Source organism: Melanotaenia boesemani, chromosome 6 (genome assembly GCF_017639745.1).
Source record: "Melanotaenia boesemani isolate fMelBoe1 chromosome 6, fMelBoe1.pri, whole genome shotgun sequence".
Taxonomy (NCBI): Eukaryota; Metazoa; Chordata; class Actinopteri; order Atheriniformes; family Melanotaeniidae; genus Melanotaenia; species Melanotaenia boesemani.
The window spans coordinates 25314071-25328256 of NC_055687.1; the positions used below are offsets into that span (position 1 = coordinate 25314071).

Consider the following 14186-nt stretch of genomic DNA (forward strand, 5'->3'; position numbering starts at 1 on the left):
ATCTATAATGGCGAGTTAAGAGTGATCATTTGGAGAGATTGACATACAGCACCTGGGATCAGAAGAGCCACGGAGTGACGTCCGGGTCGCGGTACAGTTGTCCATTAATAAACAGTTTATCCACCGCGATGACAGCGCGAGCGCCATTAGCCATAGATTTCCTTCTGATGGGAAACAGGACTCTCCGTCGGTCCAGAATCTCTCTCGGATATTGGTCGTTTACTCCGAAGTTGGTCCCCTTCAGTTCGCGGCCCTGGTTCTTCACCTGCTCCTTCTGTTTGAAGCTGACGAACTTCGCTACGATGGGTCTTGGTCTGCTGGACCCGGGTTTCCTCCCGCCGAGCCGATGGACTCTGTGAAAGGAGATGTTTTTTCACCGTTTCCTCTGGGAGCTTCAGGTGGGTTTTGATGAAGTTTTTCACCGTGGTCTCGGGGTCCTCCTCCGTCTGCTCTGGAATCCCTGCAAATACCAGGTTCTCTCTCATGCTCCGCGCCTGCAGATCGATCACCGTTTCCTTGATCTTCTTATTTTCATCTGAGAGACGGGTCAAGCCCTCGGTGAGGGATTTTACCGTCTCTCTGAGACCGGCATTTTCTGCAGCCAGACTTTCCACCTGCTTCTGGCTGAATTCTAATGATTCACGTAGCGCCTGGAACTCTTTGTGGAGAATTTCTACCAGACTCAAACGCGCATCAAAACTACTGAGTTTCTTATCTATGGAGATCAGAACATCTGTTGAGTCGTTCCCCGGTGGTGAAATAGCTCCAGGTGAATCCTCATTTCGCTGTCTCTTGGATTTAGATGAGGTGGAGGGGGTGGAGGTGTTGTTTGGTTTCCCCATGACGATTCTGTCGTAACAACGATCTATAAAATCTGTCAGGCTGGCCAAATCCTCCCCGCTGTGCTCCAGAGTGTACCTTTTAAAGACACTATAGTCCTACTTTAAAGAATATTTTTTGATTAAGTTGGCACAAAATACAATCGAATGAAAGTAGAAATGTTTGGGCGCGCCTAGTTTGAATCTGCCGTCTCCCCCGGAACTACGTCACCTACAGCATTAGCGTCACTTACCTGCCACCAATGGGCAGTCAACATAATTTCAGCTTTTTATATGACATGTCCAGCCCCTCTCAAGGACAGTGGTTCCAGAGCCCAAGCTTTGCGTCGAGATGAGTCCAACTATATCTAGCCAGAACCGTTCAAGCCTTGCACACCAGCTCAGGCTCCTTCCCTGCCAGAGAGGTGACATTCCACATCCCTAGAGCTAGCTTTTGTAGCCGAGGGTCAGACTGCCAGGGTCCCCGCCTCTGGCAGCCGCCCAGCTCACACTGCACCCGACCCCTATGGCCCCTCCTGCAGTTGGTGAGCCCACGGAAGAGGAGGCCCACGTCACCCTTTCGGGCTGAGCCCGACCGGGTCCCATGGGCAAAGGCCCGGCCACCAAGCGCTCGCCTCCGTGCCCCACCTCCAGGCCACCTTGGGGGGGGGGGGCGGTGACCCATGTTCGGGCAAGGGAAACCTTGGTCCTTGTTTTCTCCTCATCATAGGGGTGATTTGAGAGGAAAAGGTTGGCGGGCTCTCTCCGGGTCTGCAATAGGGTCCTGCCCCAAGTGGAGGAGTTCACGCATCTCGGGGTCTTGTTCACGAGTGAGGAAAGGATGGAGCGGGAGATCGACAGGCGGATCGGTGCTGCGTCTGCAGTGATGCAGACTCTGCATCGGTCTGTTGTGGTGAAGAGGGAGCTGAGCCAAAAGGCAAAGCTCTCGATCTACCGGTCGATCTACGTTCCTACCCTCACCTATGGCCACGAGCTGTGGGTAGTGACCGAAAGAACAAGATCGCGAATACAAGCGGCCGAAATGGGTTTTCTCCACAGGGTGGCCAGGCTCTCCCTTAGAGATAGGGTGAGAAGCTCGGTGATCCGGGAGGGGCTCAGAGTAGAGCCGCTGCTCCTCCACATTGAGAGGAGCCAGATGAGGTGACTCAGGCATCTGGTTAGGATGCCTCCTGAACGCCTCCCTGGTGAGGTGTTCTGGGCACGTCCCCCTGCGACCCGACTCCGGATAAGCGGAAGAAAATGGATGGATGGATGGATATATGACATGTATATAATAACATAAAAAATAAACTTACAGTTTTATGTGCAGCTGCAGATGAAGATGGAGTGACGGGTGGGAATGAAAACATGGAGCAGAGTTAAACTGACCGGCTGCCAGTGTTGTGCTGAAAAAAGCCCCTCCCTCAAGAGGAGCACAGTTGAAGCCATTCGCCTATGGATGGCATGTAGATGTGCATACTGTTCATATTCATTAGCCTTCATCCTTATGGACAAAAACAAAGGTCTCTGCTCTTGTGGTAACAAGCTTTAAGGACTCAACAAAAGCAACCACTAGTAGCCTGTTGTGTGTCTGACTTTCTAATTATCAATAGCTTGCTCTGAACATTTGGAGAAGATGTGGACAGGCACTCATTAGGTTAAATTTGCCTTGATATTCTACTTCTAAACAAACAATCTGTAAATAGCATGGGGAAAGTGATCTATTACCCATGCACCCCCATTTGGGGTCAAAAATAGAAGGGGGTCTGGCAGAGAGGTCTGCCAGAACACATCCCCCAATAAATCAGACCCCAGACCACGATTATTAAAAGATGTTGTAAATATTAGTGGCTGTAAGTCATTTGGAGTTAGAAATAGAAGGGGTGCATATTCTGGCAGAGGGGTTTGCCAGAATATGCACCCCAGGTAAATTGGACCCTATTGGTCCCAAATGTTTAACTTCTGTGAGTAGTCAGACCACATACATACCATCAAATATTTGGCCTCAATTATAGATTGTTCTTCTGTCTATTGGGAACATTTTCGATGGATCTTGAGCAACATATAAAGCCACACACAGCACCGAAACATCTGTCAGATTTTTCATTTTTCATACCCCATACTTTCCTCAGTTATACATCCACCCAACCCTTAAACAAAAAGAAAAAAGAAAACCTTTTTTCCAGACAAACCTGAGGGCCTGATTTGTATGTTTTGGTGGACCTCCTGAACACAATGGAAAATGGAAACAAAGGTCAGTGTTAAGTCTCCCCTGGCTTTTGTTCTTTAAAACAACAATATTGTATTGATCTGCCCTGAATGATAAACACAAATGTTTTGGTAAAACACGGTCTCTTTTGACCTTTAGCAATTACTTTTACATGGCTTTATTGTTACTGTAGATGGGGGAAAAAAGTCAAATTCATTTTATTTATTTATTTGTTTATTTTTGTGGAACCACAGGTAGATCTTGCTCTGGTGTAAAAAACTTAGATACATTTGACAGAAGCTGCTCTTTACATTGAAAATGAATTTTGACAGGAAGTTATTGTGGAATAGTTTTGCATCTGATCTAAATGTAGGCCTAGTTCTTAGAGCTTTTAGTCAGCTTCATCACTTAAACAAACACATTAATATATATTTTTTGTATCCCTCTATTAAAATGTATGAAATGGCCTGTTGCTCTAAGGTTTGAGCCTTCCTCTGGTGCTTCACTCATTGCATTAGAATCATTTCTCTTATACCAAACTATAAATAAAATACATGACCCAGTCTCACAATAAACTCACACTTAAGAACTAAGTTCCTTGCTTATAAAACCTTAAGTTATCTGGTAGCTTGACTGAGTTTGTCACAGCTGAAGTGTGTTGTGATGACCCATGATTAGATTCTCTTGACCCTTTATCTGACCTCAAGAGATTGCGATTACAATCCTAGAGTAATGTGCAGACTACAACTGCATGACAAACTAACCAAGTAAGCCTGCAAATCTTGCTCTTTGCACTAAATATTTTCTATTCAAGTTTATTTTATGCTGTATTCTACCCAAAGCAACATACAGAAAAAGGGGGTAGTGTGTGGATGTCAGTTTTTCATTCATAACTTGAATGATTTTGACTTGGAAAAAAGAGACATTCAGTCTGAGATGACTGAGATGATGAAAAGCAAAATGCACCTCAGGCTTAAACCTCTTGACCTGTGGAAAGACTGCAGGGAGGTGATGGCAGCCAGAGGCTGATAAAGGCCAGTCACTGGGGCCTAAAGGTGCATCCTGAACATGTCCTTTTTGGCAGCAGGGCTCTGGCCACAAATACACATGATCACACACAGACCATATCACCAAGCGGTGAGGAAAGAATAATAGGAGGCACTTCAGATCTTAAAGCAAGGATAAATATTCTTCACCTCACCCTGGTGGCAGATGAATGATGACAAGATAAGCAACTCTTGAATTTAGATCATCATTCTCAACAAAACTGGGACTTACTCAAAACAAATTTATTTCTTGTCTCAAATTACCCAAATAAACAAACTGTATTTTACCCTTTTTATGTCAATACATTAATTTTCTGGACCAGCCATGTCAACCCTTCACAACTAGTGACATTTAGATGCAATCTAATCCAAATAAAAATATGTTTTTGAAATTATATGATTGCACATCTATAGGTTATTTTGTTTACTGTAGCAGAAGGAGTACATTTAGAAAATAATTTGCTTTTTTATAATTGAAATAAAAGGCTATTCCATTGATTCTTGAGGAGGTCATGAGAGCGCGGTGCCTACTGCTTATATGTGTGTCATTTCTCTTCACTGCCTTTTGTGTGTGATCATGCTTCACATTTTCATTTAAGCTTGGATCACATTACTGCTATTCTCACCATATTAATGTTAGTCAATGGATAGATTAAATATTCAATTAAAGTCTGATGCACACAAGTGTGACAATGTGTTCGAGAGAGACTGTGTGTTTGAGAGGCAGAGTGTTTAAGTGTGTGTACGTTGATGTGTAATGATGTGTAAATATATTTATGGCTCAGGGTCACAGTGGTATTAACCTGACCCGGGCTGGCTTTCTCTCTGGGGAAGCTCCATGCTGCTGATTGTTCAGTGTTTCTGGGCCTTCTATTTGTAGGCCCTCTCCTATAAATGTAGCACATGTGTGTGAGAGGATGTGTGTTTAATGAATAAAGGAAGCTAAATAGTTAGGTTGTACCAAATTGTTGCAAATACTGATATCATCTGTGAAAACCATATAATGTTTCACAAAACGTGTTGAAGGGTTTTCACTAAATGAGAAAAAGCTTACTACTCCTTACAGGAGGACTGCATAAGTCTTGCTTTTACCAAGTGGGGAATCAGTTAAATGTCCCATCAGCCAGGCATGTGCCAAAGGCCTACATCTTATTCAAGTTTTAAACCTCTAATTGGTAACGTTTAAAAGGCGTTTAAGAGTGCCCTTTCCTCTCCCTTTTCTCATTTCCCATTTAATGTGTTGTGTCAAAGTCTATTACTTCAGTTGGACGTTTCTGCCCCTTAAGTTGAAAAAGGGGAAAAGGAGGGGGGGGTGCAGAGAGAGTGAGAGGTAGGATGGGGTGGTGAAAGAAGAGAGAGAGAGAGGGAGCAAGAGAGAGAGAAGCCATCAGCTGAGGTTTGCCAGGTCGATAAAGCTTTTAGATTTGGAGATGTTTTCAGGGGGAGCCCATTTCCTGCGGCTAAGAGTTGTTAATGGAGCTTAAGGAATTATCTTATGACTCTCGGTTTGAGAGCAGTTTATTTCAGCCCGGACCCTGCTCCTGTGCCGGAGTGGCTGAATATGCTGCTGTCAAACCCGCTTAATGAAAAGTAACGCGTCACTGATTACAGTTTTATTTGGCCTCTATGTAAAAAGCCCCTGTTAATTTACCATCTCGCTCCCTCTGTGCGTTCGTATTTGCCATGGCTGAATGATTTAGTTATAGCCGGCTTCCCCTCTGCACACTACGGCTCTCTCCCAGGATCTGCCCCCCCTTCTCCTTCTATTCTCCATCCTACCTCATGTCTCTTTCTCTCAAATAAAAAGCCACTTGGTCCAGAGGTCTAATTTAATCTGTCGTCACGCTATCTTATCTGCAAGGACTTTTAACTCTACGCTAATTTTCTCTGAGTAGCTAAAAGATTGGACGCACAATTTCATATGCAGACTAAGCAGGGCTCCATCGACCAAAACCTCAGATTTCCCAGTTGGGGCCTAAACGTCCTCCTGACAACATTTGTGCCTTTTGCTCGATTTTATTTGACACTCAGGTCAACTTTGCCACTCGAAACGCTGCAAGCATGGTTTTCCCACCGATGAAAACAAACAAAACAAACATATATCATAGATATATAGAAAATCCCCTTGTCCACGTTCTTTAAAAAGGTGGAGGGGGGTCTCTTTCGTGGTTTTCCCATTAAAATTCATCACTGAAGCCCCCTCCCTCGCTCTCTTCCCCCTCTCACAGGACAGCGTCCCCCGAGAGCTCCACTTTCGCCATTACTGTCAAGTACCCTTGACTCCTTTCTTTTTGCCCTTTTATCTACAACAACTAATTCCAGTTCCTTTGCCCTTTTCACTTTTAGAAGACGCGAGTGCCTCTCACGTAAAGCCCTTTCACTTTTCAGGGGGAGTAATCAGTGTCCAGACTGTTTTCTGTGGGGCACCGTCTTGAGGAAATTGAGGGGTTAGTGTCAAAACGAAAACTCTTCACTTCAAATTATTTCAGGGGGCCTTCGTTTTGAACCCGTTAATAGACGTAAGGCGAATAACTTACCCTTTTGACAGCTGCATCATGGGCGATGTTGAGATATTTCGATAATATTATCTGAGAGAGGAGAGGGGAAATCAATACACTGACATGAAATATGACTGCGAACATCCCAATTACAGGCTGTTTAGAAGGAATTAATGAGGCAGATCTTGGATACTGATATTGTTCTGTCTAGGGGTTTGAGTTGTTTCATTTTCTCGCTGTCACTAAACGACAGTGAACGTTTTCCGAAAAAAAGGGGAAAAAGGATGAAAGTTTATTGCACCTCTTTTCAGTTGTTCAGAAATTAATCTTAATCATCAACGTGTTTTATTTAAAAAAATAATAAATGCATGTTAAAAAGATTATATATCCCCAGGCCTCATATTTCATGGTGATAAAGGAATCCAATCCTAGTTTGGATATTTATGAAAGCGGGATGGTCGACTCCAGCACCTTGGACAGCATCTCTCACCATTAAGCCCACATGACAAGCGCGCTTCAGAAACTGACTGCTTTTTATTTTCAGTGAACAAAGTTTAAACGCTCTCATCCACTTCATTAGAGAGCAGTGCATTTGTGAGACTTTTTTTTTTAAACAGTGATAATCATCTGCTGAGACTTAAATAATATTCAATTACATTTGCATGCGCAGAGGAAAGAAAACAAACAAATATCGTTAACCTTAGGCCTACTTTTCTCCCAAGTTGTAAACTGTTAATTATACATTTTGATTAGTTTTGTGCGTGTGTTGAAATAAAATAAACCAAACTGATCCGGACTTTTCACTTCTGTAACTCCAGTATAACAGTATATATGGCTACAGTTGTTTAGAAACGAATCAAACATAAAGGATTCATGGAGACGCAATAGGCTTTTCTATCCAGCTTTCAGTCACAAAAAAGTCTCCCTTTTTGCAGTAAAGGGTCGTTTTGGTTATTTTAAGAGCAGAAAAGTTTGTTGATAGTTTTTGGGAAACTCATGGCATTATCTTTGGGGGAGTCTTGATGCTGCTGCAATGCCGCCGCACTCCTCTCAGCCTCCAGAATGGCGCCTTTGGTGTTCGAGGTCCAAGAGACGGTAGTGTTGGTCAAAGCCTGGCTCAAAGTGCTGTGCCTGAACAAGGGGTCGTGGAAAACCCCGTCCACCCAATTTCTCAGCGTCGTGACCGGCGAGTCCTGCCTGTTGTCCAGGCCGGTCACTGGTGAGGTAGCGGCGGGTGACGGGCTGAGGGAGGAGGGCGGCGGCTGGCACCTCAGCATACAGGACGGGTATTCAGTCTGGTTCAGGGACGTGGCGGTCTGCGCCAAAGACCAGATCCGAGGTTTGCCGTCTAAAATCTGGTGCCCTTGTTGCTGCTGGTTATAACACGACTTTGCCTGCTGTCTGCTGTCCGGCTGGAAGTCCTCCGGGTTCGTTTTGAGACAACTTTTGCTCAAGTCCTGCTCATGGGATATTTTCAGAGACGCGTTCTTGATAAGGTGATCGGCAGGGCAGTCGGTTGTCGTCGTTGACATGTGTGTGTTCATGTGGTATCTGTGCTTCAGCTCACACTCAGAGTTTTCAGACTCCATCGTGTCAAAATCATCCAGGTCGCTCAGCTGGAGATCCTTATCAGTCCGACTTCTGGTCTCTGGGAGATCAGGAAAAGAGATGAGGCAACCGTCATGTCACTAGAATATCACACAGCAGGTCAGAAGACATAACCTATTATACTGACATCTTGCACCAAAATCTCTGGTTAAATTATCCAAAATATGTTCTGTTTCAAATAAATCAGCATTGTAGCTGCATATAGAAAGAAAAAGATCATCAAAACAACTTTAAACAATTATTTGTTGATTTAACTTCACAATGTAATTAGGCATTTGTCTTATAAAATATTCATACGGACCAAAGTCTGATGGAAGGCCTGTATAACACGATTGTTTTTCTTTTTTTATTTCTTTTTTTTTTCAGACATTCATAACAGTCCGACATTCATTTGTTTTGTTGCACATAGGCCTAATTAAATAAATTAAAATATGGGGGTAATTATATGGTAGAGAATTTGCATTTGGACTGAAGTCCTAGCATTAGAAATAAATTTCAGCATCACCAGGTAAGATACAAGAGTGTAAAAGAAATATTTAAAAGAAATAAACTTACAGAAGAAATTGATGATCATTTATCTCTTAGCTGCTCTTGTAATTGTCACCATCTTTATCATTATAATGCCAGAGTATGTTCAGAAACAATACTTTCAATAAGTTTTAAGCAAACCATTTTCATCTTTTCCTTATTTCTGCTCAGCAGTAATGAGTTTTAACACTAACCATCATCATTATTCTCGCTTTTTATCTGCTCTTCCTGAGACCCATCCTCATCATCATCATATCTTTTCTCCTCTGAACCCTTGTTTCTGGGCGGCCATGTCATCTTGTTCTCCTTTTTGAGCCTCCTCCTGGCATTGGCAAACCAGGTGGAGACCTGTGTCAGGGTCATTTTAGTGATGATGGCCAGCATGATCTTCTCCCCTTTTGTCGGGTACGGGTTCTTCCTGTGTTCCTGCAGCCAGGCCTTCAGGGTGCTAGTTGTCTCCCGGGTGGCATTCTTTCGCCTTGTTCCCCCATCCATGGAGCCATATCTGTTAATGAGAGGAATACAGGCAAAATGATAATGAGCGCGTAAATATGGTTCTCCTTGCTTATTGTATGACAAGTTCTAATGCATTTCCCCAGAAGTTTGTTGTCTGAGAACCATGACGGAGCCATCTGTTTCTGGAATTCTCCTCAACTGATGCGTTACCTGTTTTATAAGACTTAGAGTTGCACTAATATATATATATGTGTACAATACTGCTTAAAGACATTATGTTTTAATTGATTATGTAATAAGCTGTCATTTGAGGGACAATTTCGAAAGTCCACTGAAAGGTAAACATAAAAGGAAAGCTGTTGCTCAGGCTAGCACAAGATGCAGTTTTATGCATTGCTTTGTAAGATGTAAAAACATTTGCTAATGCAACTTTGCATGAAGAGACAAAAAACCCGATCTGATGTAATCATTTAAATGTCACAACCCTTTGAAAAACTGATAGAATAGACAGCAAAACTCACTTTCTCACACATCTATCAAGCTACATCTCTTCATATTTATCCAAAGTTGATATGGTTTTAGTATAATTTAGAAATGTGAAACTGATTCAGTCAAATTAAACCCAATTTAAGTTTAACTTACTACACTCTACTTATTTTTCTACATCCATCAACATATATCCTACTAAATCATTCTTATAGAAGCACAGGGTCCTTTCGCTATGCCTGTCCTGCAGATACCAACCATAACCTACATTTAAAATGCATGGTGTTGATTTTCAGTCAGCAGTGAGCTGTAAAAGTCCTCTCTGGGGAGTCTTTTATTTGGCCCTTATTGCTCTGTATAGCTTAGTGCAGGTCAAACACTGCTAAGGGAATCAGAAGGGGAGCAGTGCTCACCTTTCCTTACCCTGTGTTGTTCTCCCACAGATAAAATAGGCTGTAGAATTGCTTTATTGAGTGTAACGATGAGCCCGCAGGTAAAAGTCGAGTGTTGGCAGTGTGGTGCATCTGTTGGCCTGCATGTCTATGCAACTGCCACAACTTGGGTTTAGGTTCTTCCCTGTTTGTAGATTTACTGGTATTGCTGATTTAACTTTCTGTGTTTTAAATTACAGTTGAAATGATTAACAGAAGAAGCTATCCCACAGGTTTATGCTTGTTTGAACTTCAATTTCACTGCAAAGCTTAGTCAGTTTGACATATACCACAATGCAGAACTGCATGTTAGAGCAAAAAGCAAATGTTTTCCATTATATGCAGTTGTCAGTGCCAACCTCTTTGAAGTTGATGCTTCCATTAAAAGTGAATAAAAAGTGAGGCATCATCGACACCCTTTATTTTAACCTTCTCACAAACTTAATTTGCATGTTATCTGATTATTGGGAAGACCTTTCAATATGGCAGGCATGCTTTTCACAGCAGTGAAGAGGCCTCATGTTTTGATGAAAGGGGCATGGGTCTTCTGAAGCAATTCTCCCGATCAGAGAAGCAATGTGTCGTGAGATGAAGGTGATCACCCTGCAGTGTTGCAAGGTTTGATGAGAATAGGCCTCTCAGAAATGATTGATTTGGTGCTCAAACACTCACCCTGCGCTATAATGTAATTCCACAAGAGTTACCTTTTGCCTAAATTTGCGTTACCTCCTGTGTTTTTTACCCTGAAATCCTTATCACAAGTTAGCAGTCCTTTCTGATTGTGGGCTACATGACTCAATATCAGCCCTTGTGTAACTCACTTTGAAATCTGTAGCACATTGTTTAATATTACGTTCTTCACATCACGAGGCCTGATTATCAAGATTCTTAACATAATGGAAGTTTTCATTTAAATAACATACCTGTCATACTGATATTGTCCCAAGGTAGGATCATAAGGGTAATAGGCAGTTGCCTGAGTTATTCCCGCATGCGCAGAAGCTGTGGCATCTTTAGTATCAAATGTCCCCTGCAATCATACATGAAGACAAGCGTTTAAATGGGTGATACTAATCAAAAGGCAATTTTGGCTTATCAAGCGTTTCACCAAAAATAATATCAGTGAAATATGTAGATGCTGGTTGTATTAAGGAAATTACTGGTGAGGGTGATGGCTGATTGTATCAGAACAATATAAGGGAAAATCTTGTAAAAGATGAAACACCACAAAGTAAAGTCTGTGGAGTGTATTAATTTTACATACATATTTTCTACATACATGTTGCTTTAAATCTAGCTGAAATGACAAAAGTAAACAAAAAAAAACAATACTTTTCAAAGACTGAAATTTATTTGTACATTTTTTTCCTCACAAAATTGAATATCCTTGCAATATTTTACAAAAATAAAAGATACCTAAATAAAAGTGTTTTAAATAGTTTCCAAAGCACAGTTGAGCCAGCAATGTAAATTCGTAATTCATCATAAGAAAAACAACATTTTTAGACTTTAGGCCCATGTACACACCTTGTACACATTTCTGTCCGTTTAAAGTACATTCAATGGAAAAAAAAATAAAGAGAATTAAGTTCTGACTATTTTGAATATTTTAAATTCAACATATTTTTCATACTAAAATCTTATAATACCAAACATTGAAGTCGTTTCTGCTTTATCAGATTAAAATGATATCTCAAAATAAATAAATAACAATAATGGTAATAAAACGATTTGCTGCAAAGCAACTTCAAATTTGGGTCAGTAAAACTTGGTTTAAAAGGTAAGATTAGAAAATAAAATCACAAATATTAAATGGGTGGCATCTTGAGACGTAAGGCATAAAAAGAGGAGCTGATCGCCTGCTGTAAGTGTCAGCAACCTGCGGCTCCATTAATCAATGCCAAGAGGAATCAGATGAAGGGCTTACCAGCGAGTAGAAAGCCGACGCGTCCGTGCCATAAGTAACGTAATTCCCATAGCCTTGACCGCCGGTGTAGGGGCTACCGTACACGCCCAGTGCGGCGGCTGAGCTCAGTTCATGTCTCGCTGTGGCCAGCAGCCGGCTCTCATACACGGGACAGTATACTGGTGTCTGTCCGGATGCCGCTACCCCGGAGTCGGCTATGGATCTGCCTGTGGACTCGCAGCAAGTGGTCAAAGAGTTGGTTGTCATCAGGAACTGGGAGGAAACCCAAGAGTAGATGCATAAGTTAGCGGTTCATTTTCTTTTATGCCGAAGTTAAATCTAATGGTTCCCTTGTAGTAACTTGCCCCAAAGTTAGTTTAAACTTTAGATTGAATAAGTAAATAAATAAATAAATAAATAAATAATAATACACGAGATAAACTTTCGGTCTGACTCACTTTCTAATCACAAATTTAACAGACAGAAAACGTGTCTACTCCACAAAATAATCTATAAAGTCGTTCTCTCACTGTGATGATGTTAATATGAATAAAAGAAAAACTAGAACTGTTAAATATGTGCGCAAAACGTGTCAAAAACAAGCCTTGATCAACGAAAGCAACGTGCCTTCACAGATACAGCGTGTTTTTCCACTAACATTGTTCCGTAATACCCAAAGTAATGCCCAAATGATTTCTTTTTATGGCTCAAAGCCAAAAACAAAACAGCAGCTGGGTTACGGCGCAAAACACACACGGCGTGTGCCGAACAAGTTGGCATGTGTTTTCCAGAGCAGATAAACATATGGCCGGCATTACACAGCGGCTATTATCTTACAGAAATCAGTGAACGAAAGGTCGGGGGTCTTGGCGGTTTCTAGTTACCCTCAGTTTACCTTTTACCCTCTCTCTCGCTGCAGAGACACAGGTATCATTGCGTGCAACGCAATACCTTTCCGATAGCTGTTAGAACTCTCCCCGAGTCTTGACTAAAGTGCGTAAAAGGATCAGGCTTAAATCGATAGGAGAATCAATCGCGACAGCATAAAAAAAACACCAAAAAAAAAAACAAAACGTCCCATCAACAAATGCAATAACGTGAACTTACTTGTGGAGCAGACGAATATGGATATCCAAATTGTGGATATGACATGGTAGAGAGGTCCCCCAATATCCAGAAATAAAGCGAGACTGAAGGTCTCCACTCGGCTGCGGCTCTGTTTGACTGGACCAATTGATTGGTAAGCACAGGCTCCTTGGGTGCTTATAGGGCGAAGCAGAGCAGCATGTTTAATTTGTGTAAAATGCCCCCCTAAACGCTTTTCAACCTGAAAAACACTAACCCAATTAAGAAAATGAAGAAAAATAAAGAAACATGAACTATTCTTTTTTGTCTTTTAAAGTCTATAAGAAATTAATAAATGAACTAACTTGACATTAATCTTTCTGCTCGGAATAATCACTTAGTTGTCAGGTACATATTTTTACCTTATAAAAAAGTAGTATAAAAGACGTCAGCAGCAGAGGCAGGTTGTTTTAAACGGCGGTGACTCTGACGTCAGAAGTTTCCCACTCTCAGTATGACCAGACTGTAACTTTAATATGCATTTTCGTCTCAGGATGACGACAAAAACACAGACAGAAATATCCACAAATGCAACGTTTTGAAAAGGGGAAATGAGAGGGATTTGTTTTTCTTTTTACAGAGAAAGCTGCGCTGCGCTCCTTATCAATCAATTAGGCCAATCACTGTCTTCAATGTGCAAACGCATGTATCAATTTAAATGCATTAGGTCTAATTAAGCGCTTCCCTATCATTCTGCCGCACGGACGCTAATCACATCGGAGGCTAATTGATTTTTAATTAATTAGAGGATATTTTTATATAAATGCAGATAAAAAAAATAAACTTGACAGAATTTAGCTAATACATGTCTTGCTTGTGGAATCTATCTATCTATCTATCTATCTATCTATCTATCTATCTATCTATCTATCTATCTATCTATCTATCTATCTATCTATCTATCTATCTATCTATCTATCTATCCACCCATGACTCTTTCACTTGTGTTTTTGATCAGGTTAACTGAAGTAAAACCAATCCTTCCAAACTGGCTCTCGCCACCGTACCGGCGCAGCCTTGCTTGGAGAATCCCGGGTTGAGACATGTGGATAGCCCCAGGGGTCACTCCTAAAAT

General features: G+C 41.6%; 1 protein-coding gene across 2 annotated transcripts; it reads right to left on the minus strand.

The window, feature by feature from the left end:
• Positions 1–7126: 7126 nt before the first annotated feature.
• On the minus strand, positions 7127–13201 carry irx4a (iroquois homeobox 4a). 2 transcript variants are annotated; one of them, XM_041988232.1, is made up of 5 exons: positions 13094–13201; positions 12008–12259; positions 11004–11110; positions 8902–9212; positions 7127–8219 (listed from the first exon to the last, which is right to left on the minus strand). In XM_041988232.1, the coding sequence occupies exons 1-5, from the start codon at positions 13136–13138 to the stop codon at positions 7528–7530; spliced, it is 1407 nt and encodes a 468-aa protein (XP_041844166.1). In that variant the 5' UTR covers positions 13139–13201; the 3' UTR covers positions 7127–7527. The 2 variants fall into 2 exon arrangements, with proteins under 2 accessions (XP_041844166.1, XP_041844167.1); XM_041988233.1 differs by lacking the exon at positions 12008–12259.
• Between the last annotated feature and the right edge of the window lie 985 nt (positions 13202–14186).

Coding starts and splice junctions, on each gene's coding strand:
- irx4a (XM_041988232.1), bottom strand. CDS start 13,138: ATGTCATATCCACAATTTGGATATCCATATTCGTCTGCTCCACAA. Junction 12,260..13,093: donor CATATTCGTCTGCTCCACAA/GTAAGTTCACGT, acceptor GTTTCCTCCCAG/TTCCTGATGACAACCAACTC. Junction 8,220..8,901: donor AAGCGAGAATAATGATGATG/GTTAGTGTTAAA, acceptor CTGATCTCCCAG/AGACCAGAAGTCGGACTGAT.